This window comes from Seriola dumerili, unplaced genomic scaffold (genome assembly GCF_002260705.1).
Source record: "Seriola dumerili isolate Sdu_G_001 unplaced genomic scaffold, Sdu_1.0 BDQW01000025.1, whole genome shotgun sequence".
Lineage (NCBI taxonomy): Eukaryota > Metazoa > Chordata > Actinopteri > Carangiformes > Carangidae > Seriola > Seriola dumerili.
The window spans coordinates 13,791,991-13,810,535 of NW_019174280.1; the positions used below are offsets into that span (position 1 = coordinate 13,791,991).

The window sequence follows — 18,545 nt, forward strand, 5'->3', positions numbered from 1 at the left end:
CAGGGGCAGGGACATGCAAAGAAGGTGTGACGCTCATGGATGATTTACAGAATCCATCTATTCAAACTTGACGGGAGGTCCATGTGAGGAAAATTTGCCCATCCATCTTACGTGTGCCTACCTACGCATATTTTTGTATCAGAATGCGCAATAAGTGACTGAATATATCTGAACTATTACCGAAGCAGGCCAAACAGAGCAGGCAGGTTATAGAAGGCAGGTCTGTATAATAAAGACTTACTTTTAATAACTACATCTAAATAACAGATATCTAAAAAGACAATTAAAGGAAGACTTATAAGCCTTACTTAAACCTGTCAAAGGAATTTGCATAATTGCCCATTAAATACCAAACTAATTATGCATGCAGCAGTGGGAGCAACAACTAATTAAAAAGCCTGTGTGGTGAAATCCTTTCTGCAGTCCCCTACACATAAAACCAGCTTGAGAAACTGGTTAGAAGTTGTTGTTTTCTTTTTTTTTCTTTGTTCCTCTCTCTGACTCTCTTACTCTCTTTGTCCATTTGTCGCTTCTCACACACTCTGTCTATTTCTTCCAGGTCCCTTCATCTGGGGGAACAGTCAATGTGCTCTGTGGGATGAGTAGTTGTGTGTGGGGTGGGGGGCAGAGGAGTATGGATTAAAATACATCTTCAAAAGAGCAGACTTGCTGCTTTCTGCAGGAAATAAACAGAGCACCAGCACTAATGTATGTGCATGCAGACACAAAGTAAAGCAAACAGAGGCAGGGCATAATTGAACTGACAATAATCCTCTGACTGAAATGAGAAAACGATGAGGGAGGCGTGTGGAGGAAGACTTTTGAGGGAGGGCTACAAAGAATAGTGGTTCATGTTACTGACAGAGGTAGCTGAACGCACTGGTAACATGTACTGGAAAACTTGTATTGTACCATAAGTGGTATATAAGAAATCAGACTTTTTGGACTTGATATGAAAATGGATGCACCTATCAATCATTTTATTTGGACCAGTGGTTTCCAACTTTTTTTCTTTACACCCCTCAATACAAAGCAATGTCCACTAGCAACCCTTCATCACAAGTTGCAATTTTCTTGTCTCAGACTGTTTCACTTGAACACGTTTTAGATGTTTATGGAGGATAACCCCCCCCCACACACACACACAGAACCCCCCCCCCTTCAAAAAAAACAAACAAGAAAAAAACCCAGAAAAGATTAGAGAAATCTCAAAAAAGTAAATATGAGTCTGTGTAGCAAAATCACACACTGCTTACCCTCCCAGAATTCCCACACTCTATGTGAACACTACAGAGTATCAGTTGTATAGAAAGCAGGAAATGACTGACTTGGGGAGTACTTTCAGACACAGCCCCTATGTGTGTGTATGTGTGTTTGTTTGTGTGTGTGTGTGTGTGTGTGTGTGTGTGTGTGTGTGTGTGTGTGTGTGTGTGTGTGTGTGTGTGTGTGTGTCTCCACCTCCTTACCGTGTGGGGTGATTGTCTGTATCGGCTTGCCCTGGCCTCTGACGTTCCATATGGTCAGAGTTCCATCTGAGTGACTGCAAATGAACTGCTTGCCCTCGTGATGCCAGGCAACTGAGTGGATCGCCTAGGAAACGACAGGCAGGAAGCAAGAGGGTAGGGTGGGGTGGGTTGGGGGTCAGTGGTCCAGCAGGATCAAACATCATGTGCCACCATCTCCCATACGCTAAGAGTTTGTAGCATTGCCACAGCCATACGGTACCTAATGTTCATATGTGGGTTAAACACCAGTGACTCTGGATATACTCTTGAACAGATGGTGAAAGTGAGAAAAAGGCTCTGGCCCCTGACTTCCGATCATTTCCTGTGGCATAAGTGCATATGTTAGAAGAAGCTTTTATATAACCTATTAGCTGGGTGTGAAATAAGCGGGAATGGATTGGTCATTTTATTGAGGGATGTCAAGAGGAAGGTTTAATTAGCATGGTTAAAAATTTAACATTCCTATTTCATATAGATACCTATTCGCTCAAAGAAAACATTTTGTCTTCAACATACAATATAAATGGAACACAGTTGATCCAGTGCATTCAGGTTCATCTGGTGTCATTTGGAGCCATGGATTTGAGATGCTAATTATGATTTAAGGCGATATAAAAGTATTTAGTTAGTCTGTGTTGACAACTCAAAAAGAAGAGAAGAAGCAGAGAGGGCAAAATAGATTATCACAAATGAAAGTTTGAGGTTTGCAGTTTCTCAGCAATGTGCATTTAAGATGTAAGCAAAAGATTAAATAAAAATAATCACAACTCTAATATCGACAGTTTTTAATGGAAAATCCATGAACGCTAACAGGGCTTTGAGTTAAGTCCTCGAAAACAAGACAAAGGCGCAGGTGAAAAAAAATGAACCTAATGGAGAAACTTATTCAGAGACAAGCGAACAGATAAAGAGAAAAATAAGGAGAGACAGGCAAGAGTTGGAGAGACGGTGCCCCCCCTGTCCTCTCATCTTCCGCATCATATGAACAGTCTTGTTGCTGTTGTTAGCCCGGCTCATGATTTATCTACTGACAAGCAATCACTGAAAACACAAACACATCATGACCAAAGTATGCACCAGGAAAGGGCATCCTCGGTTATTGATGCCCTTTTCATAGCTCATAATTAAACCCAGCAAATGTTTTGACATTAAGTAAATATGACGACGTGCACCAAATCTGTGTGGAGCTCACAACCGCTTCCGAAGCAGTCTTTTACAAGGCTGGAGGCATAATATTCTTTCTTTCAGAGACAATGACAATGGCTAGAATTTGGTATAGCTTATTTTGAAAAATGTTCTCCCTGTATACGCTTGTTTTGACAGTCGTACTCATTGACTGCTTCTTTTCCACCTTGCACTGTTCAATATTATGCAATTCTGGCTAAAGCTCCATTCATTATTGACAGTTTAACTTGCCACTGGTTTTCCTTGTCACCTTGTCTCCCAAACACTGCTCCTTGTCTCACATCTGAAATGAATGATGACCCCGCCGTCGATGCCGATGTGAACACATGGTCAGGTTAAGTCACTCTATTCCAATTGCAGTTTCTATTCATTTAGGTGTACAGTATATATCAAGTTTGCCTTCAGTGCTTCATTAGTCATGACTGGTTCTGTGTGTCGGGCTCACTGGACTTTTTCAGAGAATAACTAAATGGGGAAACAGCGTCGGCTCGTGCTCATGCGACACCAGTGATTTGCTCACCACAACACATCTAATTTTCCCTGTCCCATGTTTATACGTCGTGGAGGGTAATGAACTCCATGTATTGCTTGCTGGTAAGTTATGTCATCCTTTACATAGGCCAGATCTTAAACTCACAAAGATGAAACTAATAAAGTGATACTGGAGTTTGTATCCAAATAAGAACCAATCAGAAGTTTCCTGGGGTGTATGTTTGTGGATGCACATGTTTGAGGAATTTCAAAGGTTTCCTTATCCTGGTTATCTCAATGGAATTTCCTCCAGGTCACCGTGAGCTTGATGAGTCAGAGCTATGGTCATGCTCCATAGACAAACTGACTCAAGGTGGTATCTCATTACGCAGGTAATGACTCATTCCCTCTCACGACCTCAAAGAGTTTCCTGATTACCTATTCACAATCATTTGTTTTCTTGGAAAAATGCACAATGAGTAATGGCTTAGGCGCCTTATTTAAGCTGGTGGCAGGTGTGTGTCCTTATAGGCAAAAGCAGCAGGCACTGTGGGATGCAGGGGCCTAGAAGGAAAGGTAGTTTGTCATTGATTTGTTGCCAGAAGTGATTCACCAGTATGCAGTGGCAAGCGGTGCTGATGTAGTTCCCGCAGGCGTCATGAATGCATTGTGAACAAATTTCCGATTCTGTAAAAAAATTTTTAGCATCCCACATTCTGGAACTGAAGTGATTTATCCCTGACTGTGTAAGCTGTACTTATAATTAGACATACTTGGGGATCTGGGTCCACCGTTGGCATTGGGAGTGTTTGATCTTGCAGGTTTGTTCCAATTCTATTTCTATTTATACATAGATTCAATAGATTTCAATAAAGAACAGAAGTTTGGATTGAAGAGGAGGGTCTAAGATGTTTTTCTCTGCGTTGACTGTAGCCTAGATGAAGAATTTGATCTGTAGATCAAGAAATTGCTAAATGCTAACCGTTATCACACTTTTGTGAGAATTTCCATTCAGACATGGCTTGACGGGGACAGACTGAGCACTAGAAATCTATCAGTGCATTGTTCACTGTGACAGTCCCAAGAGGGAACAATGCACTGTGCTTAATTGGAAAATAAGTAGGATAATTGAAACACATGGTACTCATCATATCAAACAATACCAATTAAAAAGACTAATTTCATGATTTATTATAGGTCAGTTTTCACAGATTGGTCTTTGGAGGATGAGAGAATTCAGTCAACACTTATTAGAATCTCACATACACACACACACACGGTCACGACGAAGATGAAACACACACAAACGGAGATTGGTGAAGGAAAACAGACGTACACTTAAACATGCATATCACAGCCCTAATTAAAATAGCTTCTGCCAGCATTGTGTCACACTGGGGCACAAAGACAGCTTAGCCCTGAAGTGCCTCACACACATCCACACACACACACACGGGCTCCCACAGCAATGGTAACTCAGCTCCAGTAGACAAACATTCAACCGAAAAAGGCTTAATCTAAAAAACAAGCATTGGAGGGCAAGTATGTCAACAGTGATTTCCATAGAGAAATCCTTTTTTTGTTTTAGAACATGAAATCCATTCTGTTTCTGTTTTTATGTTATGGTTATTATATAAGCCCTGAAAGAAGCAAAGCCCCTGTGAACTTCAATTGACCAGTCAAGACTTTTGCTATATTAAAAATCATCAGTTATGATAGGAGCAGGAAATGTAATGTTGAGTACAACCGTATGTTTGCATGCTAACGTTAGCATTTGGTCTGAAGCATGGGTGTGCCTACTGTAGTTACAGCCTCACAGAGTTGCTAGCATGATGACAGGACTTTTTTTTTTTTTAATTCGTTCTAGCTAGGCCAAAAAGTAAAGATGGTAATAAGTTATGATTCTACCTTTGGAGACCATTAATGCCTGTAGCAAAATTGATGGGAATCCAATATTTTATCCTGGACCACAGTGTTGGACCAACAGAGTGATTAACATGGTTAGAAATATGATCTCCAGCTTTACGGATCAGACGCAACAAAATAAACACCTCGATGTATTTGTTTCTGCAAGGAATTATGTTTTATTAAATTAACAAATAATTTGAATGCAAGAATTGTGTGTGGGATTTTTTTTTCTCTAGCAGGAGTGAGTATTATGAAGAGTAACATCCAGCCCATCCTGATGGATAGAGCCCCACAGAGACTGACCATCATATAAAGAGTGATATTCTATCCACTAATGGATATTGCGCCAGACTTGACACCATGATCCATCAGCTATGAATAGTTAAGTTATATAGTCTGTATTCTCAACAGGTCTTAGAGGCAAAGAAAATACTTTAAATGGGAGGGATTTATGGCACAAGGACATATCAAATAGAATCAACTGAGCTGTCCATCAAAAAGAATATGTTCTGGTAACGTATTGTTAAGTACGTAAGTGCTACTGATTAGTTTAGGACAACTTGTTTTAAATCTGACTGAACCTGCATCCAGCATTTGAAATGCCATCAGGTTGTTCATTATTAAAGTTTGGTTTTAACATTTGCCGATAACACAAATTCCTCCATAGCCAAAAATCTGTTTGAATGAATTGCTTGGAAAGGAAGTAATTAATGAGCAGTGGCTGTGGGAATTACTTTGCACTTTTTTATTGTGTTACTGGTGGCCTTCAGTGATAGCTTGGAGAGTTGAGGCTTGCTCCTGGACAAATAAAAGCAAATATTTCACCCCACAGTTTTTGTGTTTTGGTGCATATTTTTACACACCATGTTGTGAGTTGCATTTGTGCTTACTTATAAGTGTGTATGACATGTTTGACATGAAGGTATCCAGTTTCTGAAAATTAGATCCTTTTTGGGTACGAACTGCTGAAAAAATTGAGTTTGAGTTTGGTACTTTGATACAAAAAAAAAAAAAAAAAAATCATCCATGATTTACTTTTAAAGCAATTCATTCAAACAGATACAAAACACTAAGTGAGCAATGGCCACCAGGAGATAAACAGGAGGGAAGTAGGGACTCCGGACATTCATCAGAGCCAGACTCAGACCAAGGTGTTGAGTCAGACGGAGCAGAGTGGAGCAGGGTCAGGGTGACGGATGCTCTCTGGCTAGCACTCACTGGAAACCCATGCTGCCGATCCACAGCTAATAATAGACAATCCACTGAAAGACACAGAGTGGAAGTCGTGCTCTCTCAGCTCTTTGAGATCTTGTACAAACACAAGTTTTATCTTCTGTGCTGTATGTCTGCGCTCCGCCAGAAAACTTTGTTGTTGTCTGGAGGCCAGGTTAAGTTCCCCCAATTTGCTGACACTTCTGCAGTCTAACAGCTGCTTTCATTTGGGTCAAAACTATTTCATTACTTCCCTTAGGTGCACTCTACTTGCTGATGTTCTGTGAGAAAGTTTGCAAAAATTGTTATGAATGCGCCAAGAACACAGGAGCCAGCAGACCATTTGTGTCTATCCTTTGAAATCATAGACTGCCTTTCACTTATTTAAACATCCAGAAACTTCCATCAAAACTAAACTACGCTTTAAGACATGCTCATTCCAAAGTCTGAATCCATCACTCCATGGTCTGCTGCCTTACTCTGCTGCTGAAAAGAAGAGGAAGAAAACCTTTCTTGTTCATTTCAGTCGACAACTTTGATACTTGGCGGCGAGCTCCTAGGCAAATAGTGTTTGAATGAAAGCACACAGCAGGGAAAAGGGTGCACAGCGGGAAGACTATAGCTCACAATGGATTTGATAGCTGTAAAAAGTTATTTCACCAAGCAGCATTGTTTGCCGAGGTCTAACAGAGATGGAGTTTGCACACATGATGTCAGTGAATGACTGCAAACGATTCTCATTGTACCAACTAATCCATGCGTTGCAAATAACTCATAATTATGATAAATATATGTTGAATGGCACAAATGAGCTTAGGAAAGCAAAACATCTATATCTTCACATCAAATTAGACCCATGTTTCCATAGCAACCATAATGATGTTGGACATTTCAGCCTTCACTGTCTCTGTCATCATTCCAAATAAGACTATAAAGTTCAACACATAACGCTTGAAATATGCTTTTACACCACTGATATTCCATGACATACTGTATAAATATTTTGATATACGTATATAGAGAGAGATACAAAAAAACCTTATCATACCATAATGGGTTGATGTTGAGTTTATGGGACAAAAACTGTAAGGATTGGTAAGGAACCAGAAATCCTGGATTTTACTATGCTTAGGTCAGCAGACATATATATATAAACACACACACGTCATCAGAGAAGAGTCCACCAATCAACAGAGGCCAGTATATAAGAATATAAGAGCCATTTCAGTTGTAAACAGACAAATGTAGTGCCTACATTTTGTCTATAACTCCCACCCTTTCCCCCACAAAGCCACTGGTGTGTTCATCTCTCACGGCACTCTCTCTTCAGTCCATTTAATTAGTGTTGGCTACACCACTGTCCACAGCAGTACTATTAAAAAAGTCATGGAGCAACCATAACCACATTTCACTAGTGATGCAGCACGGCAGAACACAAGAATTGTCTCCAGTGCCCTTGAAGGCTGGTCTGGGGCCAAATTAAACTTTAAAGATATCTGACTCTGAGATTTTAACCAGGGGAATAACCCCAAGACATTCTGAAAGAGATGACAGAGCGGTTGTTTGCTGCAGGCTGCTTTGCTTTGTCAGTGTAAACCATAGTGAGCGAAAGGAGAAGCAGTAGCCCACCCCATCCCTACTAAATTCCCACCCACTCAACCCCCAGTCTCTGGAGAGGTGTAACTGTAGGGGTTTGGAGAGAAGAGATGAGCTCCCTTGGGAGATTCAATACTAGAGACTGTAATGCCCCAGGAGCAGCGGGAGGATATTAGCTTATCTGAGGGGAGAGAGGGAGACAGAGCAAAGGCAGAGAGAGAGAGAGAGAGAGAGAGAGAGAGAGAGAGAGAGAGAGAGAGAGAGAGAGAGAGAGAGTTTCTTGCGTACTGAACATACAAAACACTCAAATTTTTATGTCTATGTCGTCCTCGGTGACTCTTGTTATCTCAGCTTGCTTACAGCACCACAGCGCTGCCGATGAGGTGAGCACCAGCGTGAGTGTTACAACTATCATAATTGTCTTAAACAGGTGGTTTGGCTTTGTGTCTAAGCACTATGGATATCACTGTATGACCGTGTACATGATGACTGTGTGCACGTGTGTGTGCGTGTGCGTGTGTGTGTGTGTTTGAGTGAGTGAGTGTTCACATTGGTACCCAAAGCCATTCAGTTGGCTTAAGCCTCCATGACAAGTTTATGAATGAGATCTCCTATTCATAGTCATATTCAGTTTCCACTAAGACTCTAAACCATGGGTTATGAAAGGTCAGGCTGTGCTTAGACAGAGCAGAAACACATGCATTAGCTGCATTTGGGCTTTTCTGAATATCCAATTCCAAAACCACCAGGAAACCACAGTCCGTCACACATTTGATCACATTCATTATAGATCACAAAACAATCCAAATACAGCAACTAGATGTGGAACTAAGACATTGAGGGGCAACAAATAACAGACAGCTTGGACAGTGATGTATGTGGATTGTGATGTTAACTGTAATGGATGTAGGTAATGTATTATGAGAGGAAATACAGATTTTGTTTTATCAATATACCACAGTCAAGCTAAATTACCAAGACACACTCTAGGTTTGACACATGCCAGATCCAGAGAGAATGGGAGCAGCTCTGACACTGTGTCTATGTTTTATTGTTGTATCTTCATTATTTATAGATACACACACACACACACACACACACACACACACACACACACACACACACACACTATTGCCTCTGGGGAAGCCAATAAAACCACATGACTCAGTGCTTTAAGGAGGTGGACCTTTTACAAAATGAAGTTGCCCTTTTTACAACCATAATATGCAAGTAAAATCACCGTGCAACCTTGCAACTTCACTCAAGAGACATGAACACATGGCACTGTACTGTATAAATCATAACATTGTTTAAAAAAATGCATTTCACAAACTGTTCTTTGTAACTGACACTACTGCGAAAAAACATGTTCTTTAGTTACTAAAGCGCCAACAAAAGACACTGATTTTATGGTTTTATTTTGCAAAGTGACTCCCATATTTCATAATTCCAACTTTCTAAAGGAGTAGCGAATGTTGAGGAATTATTTTGATGAGCTTCTTCATTCTTCTCGTTGCTGGATAGCTCAGATTCAGTCGGCAGGTTTGCCTAAAACTGGCTGTAAAAAAAAACCCCAAAAAACTCTTCTCTGACAAACCAAAACATCGGCTTTATCTTCATTAAACAACACATTAGAGCTGCTATAGAGACCACCCTGTCACCCTCTTCCCTACAGGAAGTAGAAAGTCCTATTTTTTCTCAGTCAGCACTCTCTTTTTGTACGATCATCACTTTTAAAAACACAGATGAGAGAGGAGACTCACTCCCAAAGAGGTGTGTGTATGTACAGTATGTGTGATCTACATAAACATGCTCAACTCACAAGCCTTGTCAGCTGTAGTAAACTATCTCAAACTCCGGGTTTGTTCTAGGAATAAACTCTCTAACATGCACACACATGCACAACTGCATTCACATCAGCTCATGAATATGTGATTTAATCCCCAGTTCCTGTATTAAAAGATACTCTGTAGATCAGAAGTGGGGGGGGGGGGGGTGTGGGGGTGTGACTGAAAGCGGTTAGAGAAGAAAGAAAATAGGGAGGATTTGCCTACCTCATCGTAAGTGTAGCGATAGTCGGCCTTCTTTGATTTCAGATCCCACAGGACCACGATCCCAGACTCAAATCCAATTATAAGCTGGAAAGGAAGAGCGACAGGCAGTCAGAGAGATAGGTAGCAGAGATGACAGAGAGGAGATATAATAGACCCCATCATGGGCAGAGAAAGAAGTAATACATTTGACATTCACGCACAGCATGAAAGGAAGTCAGGTGTAAGTAGGCGACAGTGGCTCAGGGAGAAACCTGCCCACCTGGGTTCACAAGAGATGCTAACCGAACATGCAAAGAGATTTTTTAGAAACAGGAAGGATAAGGCTGTTATTTGATTTTGAAGACTTATTTATGGAAACAACATAGTCTCAATCCTTGAAAATTCAAATATGTGTCACTAAAGCAAATCAAATATACATAATGGGCCTTATTTTAACTGTACAATGGAAATCACCAACTCAAAGCTCTACACGATGTGTGCTGCGACAATGAGCACGTGATGTTGAGGGTGATTGATACAGCAAAGAATATCAAGTTATTCTTGAGGTATTTTTATTGAAATAAACATTTATGTTAATAGTTGATCTGAATGTCTACTGGTTGGACAGTATATGAAGTTTTTGACAAAGGGTTGTACTGTAAAGCGATTTATTATGAGTAGGTCCCAGATTTGTTTGTATTATGTACACGCACATGGCCCCGGATGCACACACACACACACATACACACACACACGGAGCATGTGGTTTATTCCGCTGACCGTGACAATGCATCAACAAAGGCAGTGGCGATAAAGCAGGCTTAAAATATTTCATCAAATAAAAGTTGCGTTACACATCAGAAATACATTTTTACCATTACAATACATTTTTTTTTTTTTTTTTTTTTTTACAAAATTGGTTTTCCATTACACATTTCATTTACATTTGCTGACAAAATCACTGAATCGTCAAGCGACATGATGCTAAAAAACAGACACAATCCTTGATTGTCTGCTCTCGCTGCAACACCAAAAAGTAATTTATCGCCAAGGTAACAACATCTTGCCCTTTGTAGGATCTTAAATGAGACTGAATGCTTTTGAGGCCAGGGTGAAGGTAAGTAATGTAATATTGTATATGCACTTGCTGTCTGTGATTGATATAGGCAAGAGATTGACTGCTATTATCAACTCAGAACAACAGAGAGTGTGTGGGTCGAAAAAAAAAGTTTACCTTTCCTTCGTCCATTGGGTTGTCGCTTATATGGACAACTGGTCCAGGGTGAGCCTTGGAGGACCTTATGAGAGAAACACAAGAGGAAGACAAAGGGAGAGACAGACAGAGAGTGTTTTTCTCTTTAAGACACAAAGCACATCAAAACAAGGCCATACACATACTGTATAGTGATATGGAGAGGGTTAAGGTGGGAAGCAAGTGTCTTTGAACCTGAGGAGGAGGTCCACAAGGGAGGACAGAGCTGCCAATCACTCCAAGGCTCTAAAAGGCTGTTCAAAGACATAAACTCACTGAAGGTTGTGATGGATGGCTCTGTCAGGTCAGACAGTCCCCAATGACCATGTGTATGTGCCTGGGTGTCGGCGTATATGTGTGTGTGTGTGTGTGTGTGTGTGTGTGTGTGTGTGTGTGTGTGTGTGTGTGTGTATGTGCGTGTGTCCATTTGCATGTCAGTGAAGACGATGGCACAAAATGCTCGGCCGGCCCCCTCCTCTCCCCCTTCTGTCTGTGCTTTACCCTCCAGACAGCCTTATGTCAAATCTCCTCTCTCTGCGCCACGTGGCAGCAGGATTTTACCTAACCTGCCCTGCCTTAAAGATATGATGTGGGCTGAGGAGCGCCAGAGAAGGTCACAGCTGAAAAAGAGTGACTATTAGAGCCTGAAACGTAACCCCAAAACCAGGGAGAAAGGGCATGGATGCCTGACAAGAAGAGGAAGAGGAAGGAGCTGCAACCAAATGTAAGTAATGTTTGTTTTGGCCCACGTCTTAGCAGTGCTGAGTTTTTTTCATCCATAGTCTGTCGGCAAAGGCCAGGACATGCTGATGATAATATCAAACTGTTAAAAGATGTACATATTTCACCAAAAACGTATTCTGGATGGAAATCAATTAGCAGGGAACCCTGTTCAGTTAGTCCCGCATATCTGTGTGAACCTATAGTACTGTGTGCGTGAGTGCGTGAGTGTGTGTGTGTGTGTGTGTGTATGCGTGGTGGAAGGTAGCAGTTAGTGGGCAGGCAGGGAGTCAGTCAGTTGTCTCTATATTTAGCCTGTTAGTGCCGGAGCCTTATTACCTAAGCTCTGCTGCAGCTGGAGCTGTTGATTTATCTAATCCCCGTTCACTGCCTGTCTCTCAGCTAACAGCCGTCCACAGCAGCACGCACATGTACACACACATTTGCATGACGGCACAATTAAAACACATCTTGACACCCAGCCCCTTTGGAAAACATACACCCATAACAATTACCCTCTCTCTGAATTACAAAAAAGCAACTTGTACGCATAAAAGCCTCGCTCTCCTGTCCCACATGGTTTATTCTCATTTGTTTCAGGATTTTATGTTCCCCTGTGAGACTCCATAGCAAATCTGTTTTGTTAAAACCTGTTGTTATACAGTAAATAAATCTGACGTGAACATATTCACAAAGTCCACAAATACACGTTCAGGTTGGAGATAAAGGAATCACCATGGCAACAGAGGCAGGATGGGCAGAGCGCAGACAGGCTCCCAAAAATCATCCATACTCACAAACACAAACACACAAACCCACCCACCCACACACCACACGGACACACATGTACACACATGCCTGCTTAACTACTTCAACACGCTCCTGTGACCACACATTTCTGCCTGTGTACTGCTAATAACTCTGCATTTTGCATACGAAGTAAAAAGGGCTTCAGGGACAGGAACATTTGGGTATGTGTGCTTATAAGTGCATATTTTCTACGCATGCTTGTTACTCTTGTTGTATCAGTGGCAGCTTCTTTCTTGTATTTCAGCTGCCGATTCAAAGTCTTTCATGTCACATATATGACTGATGCCTCATGGCAAATATAACGCTCATTCGGTACATCATAAAATCTTAAAGGTCGTCTCCCTTTAGCTCCTCCAGTCCAGACAGTCGTCTTTTATAAACCTCTACTGCATCAGATGTATATCAATTATCCCCCCAACACAACGATGTCTTCATGACATTATAGAATATAGACCATTGACTGCACACACACACAATGTAAAGCAATTGTTTCTGGGTGCATAGACAATGCAGGGGGGATGTTTAAGCAATAGGAAGAGTAACACCTCATTTAATTTTAAAACATCTCTTCAGTCAAAGCACACCCACATGTCCTCTTACACACATACACACACACACACATACACACACACACACATACACACACACACACAAACACACACAAACACACACAAATTATTAGTGAAAAGGGGTTTCTGATTTTATGCATGTATGAATAAAAGCACAGGTATTCAGTCAGCATACCTATTCAAGGGCTGAACTACATACACAGACACACATGTGCACTGAAACACACATGCACAGTGAAGTCCCGAACATCTGTTGTCACCACGGGTGACACCCTCTGAGGCAGCAGAGGCGCAGTCACCATGACAGCGTCTCCGCAGCAACATGGCTTGAAAAGCCTGTTTGCAGCAGACCCATACCGTATGTGGCCTCATGTCACCTCAGTCGACTGTGACTGTGTGTGTGCTAACCCAGAGGAACTTATGTAAAGGATATATCTGGAGCTAATTTGTTATCATTATGTATGATTTTTCAGGCAATCATACATGATTGCTATATATGATTATTTCAGAATAGAAAACATTTCCCAGCTGTGCTGGTCCACCCTGACCTCAGTGAGGACATGTAGAGATTTTCAGAACATGATCAAACAGCAAATTCATACCAAATCCTCAAACTGACCAAACCAGTAGCTTTTTGCACTCAATCCCCTTTTACTGTTGAATGACAGTGTGTTTGTTAGCTAAACTGTAAAGCACAGTATGCTGCTCCCTGGGTAAAATCTAACTCAAATACAGCAAAAGCAACAATAACAAACATTATGTGATAACTCTGTTGCATTTAAAGCAATAGTTGAGCTGATGGGTTGAACAAGCATGAGACGTAATTCATTTAAAATCCAGGACTGCAGTGAAGACTGAGGCAGGACCTTATGAATAATGATATCTTTTACTGATATAAATCTTTGTACTGAATTAAATAATTTGAAACAGCAAAACGACATGTAATTACCACCATGAAATACATAGGGTGGTGGATTAAGGCTGTGTCCCCCAGAAAAGGTCACTGTACCAGGTCTACACCTGCAGCCTAGACTCCTGGATACTGGAGTCTGATACTAGATGCTGAAGGATACTAGGGCTCTTTTTATCAGTGCACTGCGGTACCAGCTGAGAACATTCACACATCATGCTTAAAACCACAGTGTGCAGGAACATACGTAAAAGCATGAAAAATTCAAACAAGTATTTACAATAGCTTCAGGGTCCTGAGTGGGAGAGCGGGAGCAAATGGAAGAGGACGGAACAGGAGGGGCCCCGGGCTAACACGTTCACGTGAACTATGTGTCATAGTAAGCTGTTAACATTTTACCACTCCTGTCCCACTTCTCCCCGGCTCTCTGTGCCCAGTGACCATCTAGCTGAATCAAATCACACACACACACACACACACACACACACAGATGCTGCCAGCTACACACATACAAAAATTCTGACATATGCAGCACATTGCATACACACAGACAAATTATGCATCACGTGAACAAACAGATTTACATGTGGCCTTACTGCAATGTCCTTAATGCCTACAGCACTGACTGAACTATAATGCCACACAGTCCATTATATACTGTAGGATATGTGTGTGTCTATTAGTCTTTTCAGTACAGTAGCTTGGGAACAGGTGTGAGTCAGACAAACACACAGAGCACTGGGCCAGGGCAGGCCTGGGGCCACTGGCACAGCTACTGCAGCTTGTCTCCAAATAGCAGGGCCCGAGGGAAGATGACCCCAGTGCACATCATATCCTTGCCTCATTACAACAATCACAATAGAACAGAGGTGTAGCTTTAAGGAAAGTCTTGAAATAATGCTTTCATCAACAGTATGTAGGTGACAATAACACTAGGATAGACAATTCTCAATTCTTGCAGAAGTTTCTGTCATTTGAGAAAATGCGACCAGCAGTTGCTGCTTGTTAAATGACTTAAACGATGAATCAATCACAAACAGTTTTGTTGATTAATTTTCTGTCACTCGACTAATCGTTACAGCTCTTATTGCAGTTAATTTAGATCAAGTGCTAACTTCGCCTGATGCCGGCGACAGAGGGAGAACAATGAGAGAGAGGCTTTTGCATCTGCATGGCAACCCTCCTGAGCCCACAGCTGGCAGAGAGACCCAGGAGAACAAGAGAATCACCTCACACCTCTCTGATCTGCATCAAAGCAAACCACAGAGACGCACTCATACACTCAAACAGATATGCAAACTGAAAGCTACTGTAACAAATCCGAGAATCAATTCCTGGCACTGCCGCCATCTTCAAGGCACAATATCCCACAGAATGGCTGTGTTGAGTGATTGAGGCTTGAACTAAAAGATATGGAAACCTCATTTCCTCAAACTAATTGTGCAGAGCTACAGTTTTGGCGGAAACAACAACACGTCAAAGAAAGTTTGGTGGCTTAACAAATCTGTTAGGGGTGGCAGAGCACATGTTAAGAGATGATGGGAGGGAGGGTAATTATTCTTTCGATGGACTGTGGAAACGGAGGAGAGAGCAAAGATGAGAGAAGATGCAAAGATGTTTACTCTATCTGTAAGATAGCAGAAAATAGTAAGTGTGAGAAAGGGTATATGCATGTCATTGTATTATTGCAAATATAAATGGAAATTTTGATTCTTATTATCTTGGACAAGCAACATGGTGAACGTTTACTGCTTCTGCCATTTGCAGTGTCGAGAAGGGGATATCGAGACCTTTTGTTTGATGTGAACGTGGCATAAAGTTCAGTTTCTAATTCCAATATAAACTCCGGTGTTTTCGAAACGACTAATCTACCTTTTAGCAACATCCTGCTTGCTTTCCATCCCTGACTCCTCCCATCCACACAACCAAGATGCTTAACCCCAAATTGCCCCCGATGGCTACGCCAGCGCCTTGCACATTAACTTACCGCTGTGTGTCTGTGTGTGTGGGTGTGAAAACACAGTCCATTATTTCAAGAAATGTACTGTATGTTGATTGAATTATGATGATTGATAATAATAAAATAATAGTGAAAGTTTCTTTTTTTGAATCAATCAACTGTTTCTAACACTCCAGATAAATATTCACTTTTTCTACAGAGCACTTCTTCATGGTCACATTACCAGCTTTGAAATAGAAGTGATATGTTGGAATAAAGTGTGGATGGCTGTAGAAAAAACACTTTGACATCTAGGTGAAGAGGAGTGAGAGGTACTGTAAAGGCGAAGGAGAAAAAGAGGAAAGTAGTATTAAGCAAAAAAAAAAAAGAAGAAAAAAAAGAATGGTAGTTATTGCTTGCCCTTGCCAAGAAGAACCCCAGTATCTACCTCTCTATCTTATCTGTTCTCTATCTCATCATTATCACCTCCTTACCTTCCTCTTCTGCCCTTTTTTTTTTTTAATTGGAAACCTTTTCCATCTACCTCTCCATCCTCACTTATCTGCACGTCTCCTTTCTTCTCAGCCATCTTCTGCTCTGCCCTCTGTTACCTGCATTTATCCTTCTGTCACCACTGCATTCCTCTCCATCACTCTTCCTCTCTGCATGTCCTTTTTCCCCCAGGCAAAAGCCCTGTCTCATCCATTCCACTCCCATCTCCTCTCTGTCATACACCCCCCCACCCACCCACTCCCCTCTTCCCTTCCCTTGTTCCCACCACTCACTCCCGCCTTTTCTTCCCTGCGGCCCTGTCGACGAGACGAGACGTCTGTGTGTGCCGTACCCTGATCTCGGCAGACACCTGTTCCACCCCCTCCATCCCTCCTCCTCTTTTCCCTAACACACACACACACACATACATACATACACACACGAAAGGGGATGAGCGTAAAGCAAAACGCTCCAGTGAATAATTTAAGTCTCTACAGCAGGGAACCAAAATGGAGCTTGTCAAGCTGACAGTTCCATTGAAACAGCAAAGAGACAGGTCGCTCACTACCTGAAGTCTGATACTGTGTCTGGAAATGATAGACTGACTAATGATTCTTTCTTATCTCATTACATTTAAACTACAATAACCTTTTGAAAGGTAAGACGCTGATTACACTGCATCCCTCGCCTCACTTAAGTGCTGCAAGGTGAGTCAATAGACCCTGAGATCAGTGTTGCAGTGCTGGCAATATGAGTTTGAGTCCTACAGAGTTCAAATATTGATCTACGTATCAGTGATTCACTTTGGATGCGAACCCCCCACCCCACACACACACACACACACACACACACACACACACACACACACACACACACACACCCCCACCCCCACTCATGTGGCAAAAAAAACCTTTTTCACCAGCATCCTAAATCATGCAGCATTTGAAGAAGAGACGACTGACAAATGCAAAGAACTTTGAGAGCAAAACGAGTGGGAGGCAGAATCAGAGGGGGAACACGTGGGCAGCAACACTCACAGTTCAATGGCTTTGTTCCACATGATGACGTAGCCTGAGAGCATAAAGGACTCCACGTTGACGATGTGGATGTTCCCTCGTTCTGTGCCGATGTACAACCATTTACTCTGGAAGGGCAGGTGGCAGAAAGTTATTCTGCAAAGAGAAGGAGAGCAGACAGAAGTGTTAGAGGAGTAGAAAAGAAGGAGTAGAAAATGACAAGAGAGAAGAAGAGAAAGGATAAACAGACAAACCAGGGAGAAAGACACAGACAGACGAGAGTCAGACACTTTTTGAAAATCACTCGACGTCCTATTACAACCAGAGACAAATTATGCAAAACTTTGAGAGGATTATTTACCACTCCGTCAGGTCGAAGCGGTGGAGATGAGAGTGGCGAACCAAAGAGATTTTTGAGTCATTCAATCAGCCCCTTCTCTCCAGACCTACAGGATACATGAGGGCAACGAGACACCCATAATTCTCCTGTTTTCATCATCAACCCCCTAACCTCCTCCTTTCATCAATCCATCAGACTTAAGTTTAATGAGAGGTTATAAACCCTTCCCTCCTTAACTGTGGCTATCCATTCATCTTCTCATCCCTTTTTCATCATTTTGTCCTTTCATCCATCTTCTTATTCAACCTCCAATCCGTCTTGAGGAATAATAATGTACAACCTTGGTGATCGGACTTGCTAATATTTCAAGGTCGTCCATTTCCCCCAGTGATCCTTTTGTTTCTGCACGCTGGTTTGAGCTACAAGTTTCATCAGCTGGGAAACGCATCTCAGTTGGGAAGGGAAATAAGTCTGCAACAGTTTGACAGCGCTGTCTTTGTCCATTATTTACAGGAAGGAAACAGTGGAGTATTTCCTTTACAGATTAACTCATATTTAGAAATGGAATCACTCAGCAGAACAAGTTT

General features: G+C 41.7%; 1 protein-coding gene across 2 annotated transcripts in view; it reads right to left on the reverse strand.

The window, feature by feature from the left end:
- The window catches only part of LOC111216310 (syntaxin-binding protein 5-like), an 88,514-nt gene that overhangs the window by 24,995 nt on the left and 44,974 nt on the right, over window positions 1-18,545 (reverse strand). For both annotated transcript variants that reach the window (XM_022737804.1, XM_022737803.1), the window contains exons 5-8: window positions 17,640-17,774; window positions 11,145-11,208; window positions 9,932-10,015; window positions 1,467-1,590 (exon numbers count right to left, since the gene is read on the reverse strand). In XM_022737804.1, the coding sequence (XP_022593525.1) occupies window positions 1,467-1,590; window positions 9,932-10,015; window positions 11,145-11,208; window positions 17,640-17,774 (407 nt within the window). The remainder of the gene's footprint in view (window positions 1-1,466; window positions 1,591-9,931; window positions 10,016-11,144; window positions 11,209-17,639; window positions 17,775-18,545) is intronic.